General features: G+C 42.2%; 1 protein-coding gene across 4 annotated transcripts in view; it reads right to left on the bottom strand.

The window, feature by feature from the left end:
- Nucleotides 1-4,375: 4,375 nt before the first annotated feature.
- PDZD2 (PDZ domain containing 2) overlaps nucleotides 4,376-12,645 on the bottom strand; it is a 398,209-nt gene continuing 389,939 nt past the window's right edge. For 3 of the 4 annotated variants that reach the window (XM_064375912.1, XM_064375913.1, XM_064375915.1), the window contains one exon: nucleotides 7,078-7,260. In XM_064375912.1, the coding sequence (XP_064231982.1) occupies nucleotides 7,094-7,260 (167 nt within the window). In that variant the 3' untranslated portion in view covers nucleotides 7,078-7,093. Of the gene's footprint in view, nucleotides 7,261-12,645 lie in introns of all 4 variants that reach the window. The other variant, XM_064375911.1, reaches the window with a different exon arrangement.

Below are 12,645 nucleotides of genomic sequence, written 5' to 3'. Positions count from 1 at the left end.
CATTAATAATAGAATATTTCTCCCATGATATATTCTAACTGGTTATTATTTATAGAAAAGCTGTTGTTTTGCTGGATGTTAATTTTTGTAGCCACCATACTGAATTCTATTTTAGTAGTTTTTCAGTTGGAACTTTTGTGTTTATGTGTACGCAAGTTTTGTCACGTGCAAATAATAATACTTTTGTTATTTATATCTGTTTTTAGAATTTTACATAATTGGACCTGGTACAGTGGCTTACACTTGTAATCCCAGCACTTTGGGAGGCTGAGGCGGGGGAATCACTTGAGAGGAGTTTGAGACCAGCAACATAGAGACGCTCTGTCTCTACAAAAAATAAAATTTTACCTGATTATATTTTACCTCCAGAACATTGCTTTTCAGCAGTAATACTTTTCAGCATCGTGGGCATGTGTATTCCTGACTAATGGGAATGTTTCTGGAGTTCCTCCATTAGAGCATGATGTAGGCTTTAACATGTCTGTTGACATCTTCCTCCCCCTCCCCCTCCCCTTCTTCCCCCCTCCTCCTCCTCTTCTTCCCCCCTCCTCCTCCTCTCCCTTCCCCTGTCCCTTCCTCTTTCCCTCTTTCATTTATTGACATGGAGTTTCGCTCTTGTCAGCCAGGTTGGAATGCAGTGGCATGATTTTGGCTCACTGCAACCTCCACCTCCCGGGTTCAAGTGATTTTCCTGCCTCACCCTCCCAAGTAGCTGGGTTTACAGGCATGTGCCACCATGTCTGGCTAATTTTTATATTTTTAGTAGAGATGGGGTTTCACCACGTTGGCCAGGCTGGTCTCGAACTCCTGACCTCAGGTGATCCACCTGCCTCAGCTTCCCAAAGTGCTGGGATTACAGGTGTTAGCCACTGTGCCGGGCCTGTGGACATCTTTCATGATGATTCTTTTTCTCTTTTGTCTTGTTAATGTAATGTCTATAGCTTCTTAAATTCAAACTGTTCACATATTCCTGGAATTAACATCAGTTGTGCATATTTTCTTTAATGTACTGCAGAATTCTATTGGCTAACATTTAATCAAGGTTTTTCAAGTTAATCTTCAGTGTCACTTAGATGTCTACAATTTGATTTGACTTGTTGCTTCTAATGTGGCTTTTTGGTAAGGTGATTGGTTTAGTTCTACCAGATGTTTTCATCTCATTAAGTTTTCTTACTGCTCTTTTAATCTTGTGCTTCTTAGAAGCCACATTTACTTAAGTACGTTGACAAAACAGTTTGTATTTAGAATTCTTTTTCTGAGTCATGATCGAAGTTATATTTTTTTATCTGCCTTTTGCATAATTGTGTTTCACTCCCTGTCTTCTCCCTTCTCTTTACCAGTTCTGAATTCATAAGTAGGACCCTTACTGACTTTGTTTAATGGGGGTAAGTGAATTCTACTAAGCCTGCCATTTGCTCAAGATTGGTCAGTGGTGGATCCTTTATAGCTCTCTGTGTTTAAGCATTGTTCAAATCATCCCTTAGGACAAGAGAAGGAAATTGGGTACTAGCTGATTTTAGTCTTTGAGATATTCAGCTGTTTTGAAGGGATCAGGAGGGTATGTGGAGTGATAGTGGCCATAGAATTTATGGAGTAAGGGTGAGCTGGGGCAGCTAATCTCTTACTGAATCAGGGTCCTGTCTGGTGGGGGATCCCCTCAAATTTGGCCATTTCCTTTCCTGTTACTCCTTTGGCCTGCTTACACTGACCACTAGGTGTCTGGGAAGAAGAAAATGATTACCCTTCTTCAATCTCATCTTCCCTGCCATTCTGAGGCATGAAGATGACTCCGGTTCAGCTTCAGCCTGGTTTTTTTTTTTTTTTCTGTGGGGGGGAGTCAGAGTCTTACTCTGCCACCCAGGCTGTAGTGCAGTAGTGCGATCTCAGCTCACCACAACCTCTGCTTCCCAGGTTCAAGCGATTCTCCTGCCTTAGCCTCCCAAGTACCTGGGATTATAGGCACACACCACACCCAGCTAATTTTTCTATTTTTAGTAGAGATGGGGTTCCGCCATCTTGGCCAGGCTGGTCTTGAACTCCTGACCTGAGGTGATCGAACTGCCTCAGCCTCCAAAAGTGCCGGGATTACAGGTGTGAGCTACCACACCCGGCCTTCAGCCTGCTTCTTAAAGGGCTCAACTTCAGTAGTCCCCTTTCTCCAAGTTAAGGATTTTGGTGGTGGTCTTCAGAACTCTCATTCATGCCACCTATGCTCTCTCAGTCAGCAAGAATTGTATTTCATTTAATGGTTCTCCTTCAGTTTGATCTTAGCTTTTTTTGGGAAATGGAGTTTCACTCCGTCACCCAGGCTTGGAGTACAGTTGCCAGTTCTTGGCTCACTGCAACCTCTGCCTCCCTAGTTCAAACTATTCTCCTGCCTCAGCCTCCTGAGTAGCTGGGATTACAGACATCCGCCACCATGCCCGGCTAATTTTTTGTATTTTTAGTATAGATGGGGTTTCACCATGTTGGCCAGGCTGGTCTCAAACTCCTGACTTCAAGTGATCTGCCTACCTTGGCCTCCCCAGGTGCTGGGATTATAGGAGTGGGCCACCATCCCCGGCCTGGTTTTACATCTTTCACTTGGTATGTAGTTTTCCATTTCGTATAATGGGTTTGTGGCTATTTTCCATTTAAAACTACTAGAGTTTCCCTCTGTATTTGTTCATTTCATTGGGTTTCAAGGACGGGAGTTATGCAAACAAGAACTCTGTCTCCTAGGAAAAAGCTCTACCCAAGTAGAGGCAGGAGGGAACCAATCAGAATTTTGATTTCGGGATGTATATAGAAAATCAGGCAGGCAATAGCTTGTATGTCCAGAGAAACTCTGTGATATTGAATGGGGCCAAAATGAGGACAAATGACCTTCATAGGCGATTTCTAGGTAAACAACAGGTGAGGACTGGGGATTAGGATACTGTGACCAGCAGAAACAAACCGAAGTGGGGAGGGTGCTGGGTGAGAACCCATGAATCCCAGAGTTTCTCCAGTCTGAGGCCAGGTCACATGCTGGGTCCTGTTCTGGGATTTCTGCAAGATGCCATCTTGGCTTTTTCCTTGGGCTACTGTAGGTTGATATCTCCATCTTAAAACCAGGGCACCTAGGCCAGGTGCGGTGGCTCACGCCTGTACCAGCACTTTGGGAGGCTGAGACGGGCAGATCACAAGAGACCAGACTGACCAACATGGCAAAACTCCGTCTCCACTAAAAATACAAAAATTAGCTGGGCGAGGTGGTGCGTGCTTATAATCCCAGCTACTTAGGAGGCTGAGGCGGGAGAATCCCTTGAACCCGGGAGGTGGAGGTTGCAGTGAACTGAGATCACGCCACTACACTCCAGCTTTGGTGACAGAGCGAGACCCCATTTCAAACACACACACAAACAAAAAAACAAGGCACCTAAATAGATGCTTTTTATTTAGCTCTGTGAAGTAGGATCCCAGATCATCCCAAGTAGGAGGGGGAAGGTGAATGGGTAGGGTTTTTGAGAAAAAGAACATTAGCCATTGTGAAAAATGTGAGAAAAAACTGAAAAGGCAAGAAGTGCCGAGTGGCAGGAAGGGTCCAGTTAAGGCTGGAACCCATGAATTTATAGCAGCAGCATTCTGTCTAGTCTAGTTGTGAGATTTTTCTCTAGGAATAGGGTTATAGGAACCAAGATGCTGGCTATTATTTGGAAAGATCCAGGATTGCCTGGTAAAACAGAACAGTGGGGCAAGGGATCTAAGCCTGTGCGCTGGGCAGAGATTGCTGTGCTATGCTAGGGTTCTAGTCTGAGAAGAGAATGCAAGGGTGGAGTTCTGACAAGGAGAAAACCGTCAGGGGCTTGTTGAAAGTGAAGTGGGAGGAAGTGACCAGAAGGCCGGGAGCTTGTGGTAAGAGTAGGACATTTGGCCTGATGCAGTGGCTCACGCCTGTAATCCTAGAATTTTGGGAGGCCAAGGCAGGCGGATCACGAGGTCAAGAGATCAAGATCATCCTGGCCAACATGGTGAAACCCCATCTCTAATGAAAATACAATAAGCTGCATGTGGTGGTGTGCGCCTGTAGTCCCAGCTACTCCAGAGGCTGAGGCAGGAGAATCACTTGAACCTGGGAGGTGGAGGTTGCAGTGAGCTGAGATCTCGCCACTGTACTCCAGTACTCCAGCCTGGTTGGCAGAGCGAGACTCTCTCTCAAAACAATAAAAATCTTACAATCAATTGTAAGATTTTGAGGTGGAAAAGTTTTAGATTGTGTTAAGATTGTGAGTGTGGCATGGAAAAGGACGCCTAATTCGAGTTCTAGTGCCTTTGTACCTCTGACTCATTTAGGTGACAATGCACATTTCTTATCTCAATAATACTCTATAATGGCCAAAATAGAAAAAAAAAATCAAGTAGTAAGCAGAGTGTTTATTATTTTTTTAAAATTACTTAAAAAAGTTGTTTACAGAGATGTGGATTTATATAACTTGGCGACAACATTTTTTAAATGTACAGGCTATTTCATATTATTGCACTTACTCTTTAATATATAAGGCATTTTACTTTACATAAATAAAGGATAATGTATAATATCATACAAAGTTATGGTGCCAATTAAGTCAACCATCAAATTCAATGAGATGTGTGTGGGAAGATGGAAATGAAACCCAACCTACTTTAATCTTCATGGTATATTCTTGCAACTACAATTTACTTGTTATAACACATATTTACCCTCATAGCTTATTGTGAATGACTGACCAGTTTAAAAAAAAAAAAAATGACAGTTTTAGTAGGACAATACCATTAGTGTTCACTTTAGGAAGTGTGGGAATTAATTAGGCTAATTAGAAATACTAGTCATGCCTTGAACACTGAAGACAAATAAATAGCTTTCTATCTTAGGGTCAAAGACAGTTTAGCTTTTGCTTCTTCCCTTAAATTTCAACTGCTGGCCAGGGAAACCTTCTGGCAAGATGTAATACAGTGGCTGATGATGACTTAAGCATAGTGTATGTAAGTAAGTAAGCCAGAGGTCCGCCCGTGTACTCCAGAGATGAGGATTAAGGACTCTCAGAAGGAGGCCATTCCATTCGCTCCACATTGCGCAAGAAATTCCTGTTTGTTCACATAGGGCTGTGCATTTCTTATTATTACGCACAGCTATAAGAGTGGAGACGAAAAGCAGTTTTCAGTGTTGACTTGAAATAGTCTTAGGCAAGAAAGCAGAAAACCACAAAACTGACCCCAGAGACTTAAAAAACAATCAAGCATGCACCTTGCACTGACTTCCTACAGTATCCTACCTGTAACTGTAGTGAAAAGTAGAAGTTAAATCAGACCTTTCTAACTAACTCCGGTACTATATTTTCCTTTGTATTGCCGGTTGATGAGAAATCTGGACTCAGACAAGCCACTCATCTGAAGGACCTCTCCAGGCCAACTTCAAAGATGTTCAGTGGGATTAGTCACTCAGAAAAATGATGTACAAAGCTGATAGCTAAAGCCCCTCTATGAATCTGGGGTCATAGCCATGGATCCAGGCTACAGGTTATTTAAAGAAGTATCTCCAACATAAAATTTTCGTGTCGTCATGCATACAGGTATGGCAAATGCATTCTCCACTCATATTCTCAGGATTCAATGGTTTGGTTTGTGCCGCTGAAGATCTGGCTTGTAACTACCTAGTTCTGCTCCTTTACCTTGACTCACCCTGTTTCTCCATGTTGTTCCTCCTCCTCTTTATGACCTTATGAGGGTTTGGAATTTAAGAAAATAAGGTACAGTATGAGAGGAGAAAAGCCAACTCTGATGACGAACGGAACACCGAATGGGAATAGCTACTGGGAAGCAGCTCATGCCGCCAGAGGAGGAGTGGCCAGGGTGAGTTTCACGAGCAGCGTGAGTCACAAGTCTTCTGTAGGAAAACATTTTTGGCAAAAGGAGGACATTGCAAAGCAGGAAAATGAAAACAGCAAAAACTTAAGTCACTGCAGTTGCCATTATACTAGGTCAAGAAAAGAGATCCCGTACTTAGAATGTTATATTTCTTAAACATGTTGGGAAAGAGAAGAACCAGTCTCCTCAAAGGATTCCATTAAGCTCCCCTATTTGGATTGTAAATATAATGTCTATGTTTATAAAGCCAAGGACACTTAGAAAGATACTTGATTTCTACAAATTTAGTTTAAATTTGTGGTTGGACTGCATAAAATACAGAAATGGAAACCCAGTGACTGTGATATTTTTGCCTGCTCTTGTACTGACCAGTCTTGAATTCAAGCACTTAACCAAGACAGGTTCAAAAACTACTTGTAAGGTGCTTTCAGATGCTGACCTTTCTGATGCCTCTAAGCAGTGAAGCTCATGGCTATTTAATACAGTTGTTTATCAGAAGTGCTATTCTGTAAAACAGCCTTATGGCTTACACTTTTAGAGACAGATAGAAAATGATCAATACTTCATGGTGATCAGTAACCTATTGACTTGAACTCTGCATACGTACGTTATACATTACACTCTCTAAAAAATACTCTATTTTGCTTTTTCGTTTTTGGATAATTCCTGAGCTCAGCCTAACAGGTCATAATTCATTTTTTTTTTTAAAGTCTCTTTCTCTTTTCAGGGTAACATATACAGACCTACAGCTCCTCCTTCCATTGAATGTGCCTAAAAGCATTCTGTCATCATTTACTTAACAAAATCATATAAAATGATAGTCCTCTTAGGTGTGACATTTGTGTCCCCCTCAGACTTTTAGTTACCTAATCACCAGGATTGGGTATGTTGGGAGAGCTGGGAAGAAGGAATCAAAGGTCTAGCTAAGTGTTTCAAATAAAGAAGGGTATGTCACATCTCGTATCCCCATCAGTAAACATAAAGGTAGGGGACAGGCACGGAAACAAACCCTCCTGGCCTGGGTGATCCAGGTGGAAGCCTTCTGGAGTTCATTTCATCGCTGCTGCACATACAGAAAGTCAGGCTTCATGTGTTGTGTTGTAAGCACAAGCTTGCAGATTTTTATAGTCGTCTATACCAGCGTTGGCCATTTCAAGAACCTGTAGTTTAAAGAAGTTGCTCTGATTTGCTAAAGAAAGAGAACTGAGAAAAAGGTTCTTGTTAAAATTCATGAAGAATTCCTATGCTTTCTAATTAATAACTGCACAGGTCCTTCTGGGACAGACTTCATAATATTCCAGGCATCGAAGTGCAAGAGACCGACCAGAGGTTTCCCATTAATAGCAAGAATTTCATCTCCAGCCTCTATTATTCCAGCTTGTTCAGCTGCACCACCTGTGAGAATAAACACACAATAATGGCTTGACAGTTTCACAGAATTCAAAAATCCTAAGCAAACTTAAATGAGAAAAATCTCTAAATATATTATTCTTGAATAGAGAAATATATTTCTTAGAACACAAAAAAAAAATCCATAAAAATAAAACTGGTCTACATAAAACAATTCAACTCTAGCCCTTTCCCCCACAAACATAAGCAAGGTAAAAATAAGCAACCAAGAAGGGGAATATATATTATTTTCCGTGTCTTTAATCAACAAATGGTTAATATCCAGACTAAAAAACTGCAAGTCAACAACACAAAGTTGGGCAAAGGAAATCAACAGTCAACAGCTAAAATCCAAACAGCCAGTAAACAGAAAAACAGGCTCAACTTTTTTTGTTTTTTTGAGACAGGGTCTCACTCTGTCACCCAGGCTGGAGTGGAGTGGTTCCGTCTCAGCTCACTGCAGCCTCCGCCTTGCTGGGTTCAAGTGATCCTCTCACCTCAGCCTCCAGAGTAGCTGTGACCATGGGCACACACCACCATGCCTGGCTATTTTTAATATTTTTGGTAGAGATGGAGTCTCATTATGTTGCCCAGGCTTCAGCTTCTAATTGTTAACAGATATTGGCTGATACATGCAAGTTCTGAGAATCAGTGATTGCTTACGTGCTCATCAGTGACCGTGGAGACTACTTACTTACAGAGTTCAGCATCTTCACATTATAGCTTTGTGTAGCTTTGTATGAGCTTTGAAAAAATGCAAGTGGAAGCCCTCCATTTATGTTCTCACACATAAACAACTTCTAAACAATGACACTGAAGAAGAAAGGTACACCAGCTATGGAGGCATCATGGGAAAAAGTCAGCATTGAAAGAAAAATTCCCAAGTGTGAAAATAAAAATTATCTCAGAAATTTTGATTAGACCTCAAAAGACTGAGCAAATGTATTGATTTCGTCTTTTTTTTTTTTTTTTGAGATGGCGTATTGCTCCTAGACTGGAGTGCAGTGGCATGATCTTGGCTCACTGCAACCTTCGCCTCCCAGGTTCAAGTGATTCTCCTGCCTCAGCCTCCCCAGTAGCTGGGTCTACAGGTGATTGCCACCACGCCAGACTAATTATGTATTTCTTTTTGTATTTTTAGTAGAGACGGAGTTTCACTGTGTTAGCCATGATGGTCTCCATCTCCTCACCTCAGGTGATCTGCCGTCTCCTCACCTCGGCCTCCCACAGTGCTGGGATTATAAGCGTGAGCCACTGTGCCTGGCCAATCTCATCCTAAATTACTGAAAATCACTGTTGAAATCAAGTATTATGTGATAAAATTAAAATAACAGCTTGGAAGAAATCCAACCCACCCAAGGACAACAACATTTTCCCTGGTTAATGATAGAGACAGATACAGTAGAAGAGAGACCTCACCAATATCAGCCCCGTAGTGGGCCCCAGGAGAATGATTTGGTCCTGGTCACTGCTTTTCTTATGTTTTTGGAAGGACCAAAGAACCAGTTATACTTGTGTTAACATATGTACCCACTGCCCTGTTCTAGCATATTAACTAAAGGCCCCAAGCAGGTTATGTGAAACAAACAAATTTTGAGTGTTCACCTGGGCCTCAGGGCATGGGGGGGTTCCAGCCAACCAGAACAGTGTGACGCACACCGAGGGAGCAATGGGACTGGGTTTTGTTCTCAAATCTGTAACTTTAGGCAAGCTACAAATCTCGCTAAACTTCCGTTTTCTCATCTGCAAGATGGTGATGATGTCGGTCTTATCATCTTACTAGGCTGTTAGAAGGACTGAAAGAGATGAAGTAGGGGAACCCCCTAGGACAGGGGTCCTCAACCTCTGAGCTGCAGACTGGTAGCAGGCGGGCTGCATAGCAGGTGAGCTGCATAGCAGGTGAGCAGTGGGTGAGGGAGCGAAGCTTCCTCTGTATTTACAGCCTGTCTCCGTCGTTCACATTACCACTTGAGCTCTGCCTCCTGTCAGATCAGCAGCGGCATTAGATTCTCACGTGAGCATGAACCCTATTGTGAGCTGCACATGCGAGGGATCTAGGTTGCATTTTCCTTACGAGAATCTAATGCCTGATGATCTGTCACTGTCTCCCGCCACCCCCAGGTGGAATGTCTAGTTGCAGGAAAACAAGTTCAGAGCCCCCATGGATTCTACATGATGGTGATTTGTATAATTATTTCATTATATATTACAATGTAATAATAAAGTACACAAATGTGATGCACCAGAATCATCCCAAAACTATCCCCCGCCTGACCCCTCACCGTGGAAAAATTGTCTTCCACAAAACCAGTCCCCCGTGCCAAAAAGGTTGGGGACTGCTCCTTTAGGAAACATTCAGTGTTGTACAAAGCAAAAAGGTTTGCCAGTGTTTGGACTTTTTACACGAGAGAAATAAATTATCATCTCGTTTAAACCGCTGTTATTTTGGATTTCCTATTACATGAGGCCAAACTGAATCTCAACAGATTTGAGCCGGATATGTCTCTCCATTTACTCATAGATTTTTTTAAAATGTCCTTTAGAAAGCTTTTATGCTTTTTCCCAAAAAGGTCTTGCACAGCTTTTGTTTTATGTATTCTTAGGTTCCTTATGCTTATGATAATTGGTGTCACACAGTGCAGAATCTGCATTTGGCTTTTTTTCATTCAACACTTTTTGAGCTGGTCCCAGTTCTCATATTATATATATATATATGAGAGAGAGAGATGTAATTTATTTTTTCAACTGCTATTTAGCTTTCCTTTTTATGAATATATTTTATTCAGCTACAGAGAGAAATTTAAATTGTTTCTTAGCTTCCATTTTCATAAGCACTGCTAAAATTTTCCTTAGAGATTAGCCAGTATATATTTGCATAAGAAAAAAAAATGAGTGCTTTATTTTCTCCACATCCTTGCCAACACATCATAGTATGAGATTTTCATTTTTGGCCAACTTGATAGATTAAAATAATGATTTCTAACATATATATATATATTTTGAGACAGAGTCTCGCTCTGTCAGCTGGAGTATAGTGGTTTGATCTCGGCTCACTGCAGCCTCTACCTCCTGGGTTCAAGTGATTCTCCTGCCTCAGCCTCCCAAGTAGCTAGGATTACAGGTGTGTGACACCACGCCTGGCTAATTTTTGTATTTTTAGTAGAGACGAGGTTCACCATGTTGGTCATGCTGGTCTCAAACTCCGGACCTATGACCTGCCTGCCTCGGCCTCCCAAAGTGCTGGGATTACAGGCGTGAGCCACCTCACCCAGCATATTTATAGTTTTCATTTGATACATTTAAGTTTGAGCATCTTCCTGTGTTTCTTGGCCACCTAGGTTTTAACTTGTCAATTTTCTATTGTTTTCTTTACCCAAAATTTTCTTTTGTATTTTTCTTAATTAATTATATAGTTCTTTACTTTTTTTTTTTTTTTTTTTTTTTTTTTTTTTTTTTTTTAGACAAAATCTCCCTCTGTCACTCAGGCTGGAGTGCTGTGTGGCACAATCACGGCTCATGGCAGCCTCGACTTCCTGGCTCAAGTGATTCTCCCACCTCAGCCTACCGAGTAGCTGGGACTATCAGTGCATGCCACAACACCTGGGTAATTTCCGTATTTTTTTGTAGAGATGGAGTCTTGTAGAGATAGAGTCTTGCCATGTGACCCAGACTGGTCTTGAACTCCTGGGCTCAAGTTATCTGCCCACCTTGGTCCCCAAAGTGCTGGGACTATAGGTATGAGTCACAGTGCCCTGCCTATTCTGGATATCAACCCTTTGTTGATTAAATATACTGCAAGTATCTTCTAATCACTTATTTTTATATTTGCTTATACATTTTGCCATATAACAAATATTTTATATATATATATTTTTAGACATAAGTCTCCTTCTGTCCCCTAGGCTGGAGTGCAGTAGTATGATCTTGGCTCACTGCAACCTCCGCCTTCTGGGTTCAAGCCATTCTCCTGCCTCAGCCTCCTGAGTAGCTGGGATTACAGGCATGCGCCACAATGCCCAGCTAATTTTTACATTTTTAGTAGAAATGGGTTTCACCATGTTGGCTAGGCTGGTCTTGAACTCCTGACCTCAGGTGATCTGCCCACTTCGGCCTCCCAAAGTGCTGGCATGAAATCCATGATTCATGAGTCACTGCGCCCGGCTGTATTTTTTTGAGACGGAGTCTCACTCTGTCACCAGGCTGGAGTGCAGTGGCGTGATCTCAGCTCACTGCAACCTCCGACTCCCTGGTTCAAGCTATTCTCCTGCCTCAGCCTCCTGAATAGCTAGGATTACAGGCATGCGCCACCATGCCCGGCTAATTTTTGTATTTTTAGTAGAGATGGGATTTCACCATGTTGGCCAGGACAGTCTCAATTTCGACCTTGTGATTTGCCTGGCTAACAAGGCTTGGGTTTTTTTTTTTTTTTTTTTTTGAATAAATTCAGACTCTTTTGCCCTTTTGATGAGTTTTTCGGTCTGCATAGTCTTGTCATTTTTTCACTTCTGGAAAAGGCTTAGTCATAACTTCTTCAAATATTTCCTCTCATCCTATTTTTTCCTTCTGGAACTCTCTCATTACCTTTTTGTAATCATCTCTTTATTTCCCTACACTACATTTTTTAATGGTTTCTTCTGTTCTGCTTTTACAAATTCTGTCTTCACATGGATTTAGTCTCCTTTTTACTATTCATTAATTTAAAAATATATTTAACTCCATTTTCACTAATGAGGGGGTGTGTGCATTTAGTTTTTACTTTTAAAGAGGCAGGGTCTTGCTCTGCTGTTCAGGGTGGTACTGAACTCCTGGGGCTCAAGCAATCCCAGGAGCTGAGACTGTAGGCATGCATTACCACACCCAGCTTGCTTTTTTTTTTTTTTTTTTTAAACATATCTGCTTGCTCCTTCTGAATACCCTCTTGGTCTTGTTTGTTTGATGGGTAACATTCCTGCCTCCATCGTGAATGGGCCATCCTGTTTGTTAGGTCTGCTGGCAGTGGCTGTTGCCCTGTCCCCTTAGTCTAAGAGCCATCTCTTGCAAGGGCTCTTTTTTTTTTTTTGAGACGGAGTTTCGCTCTTGTTATCCAGGCTGGAGTGCAATGGCACGATCTTGGCTCACCACAACCTCCGCCTCCTGGGTTCGGGCAATTCTCCTGCCTCAGCCTCCTGAGTAGCTGGGATTACAGGCACGAACCACCATGCCCAGCTAATTTTTTGTATTTTTAGTAGAGACGGGGTTTCACCATGTTGACCAGGATGGTCTTGATCTCTTGACCTCGTGATCCACCCGCCTCGGCCTCCCAAAGTGCTGGGATTACAGGCGTGAGCCACCGCGCCCGGCCCTTGCAAGGGCTCTTACAGTCGAGTTGCCACGTGCTTGCCTGAGCCTGGT

This window comes from Aotus nancymaae, unplaced genomic scaffold (assembly GCF_030222135.1).
Source record: "Aotus nancymaae isolate 86718 unplaced genomic scaffold, 86718_ANA_hifiasm-v0.15.2.pri h1tg000014l, whole genome shotgun sequence".
Classification (NCBI taxonomy): domain Eukaryota; kingdom Metazoa; phylum Chordata; class Mammalia; order Primates; family Aotidae; genus Aotus; species Aotus nancymaae.
The sequence above is the reverse complement of the archived record's forward strand: the minus strand, read 5'-3'. Positions and strand labels throughout refer to the sequence as shown.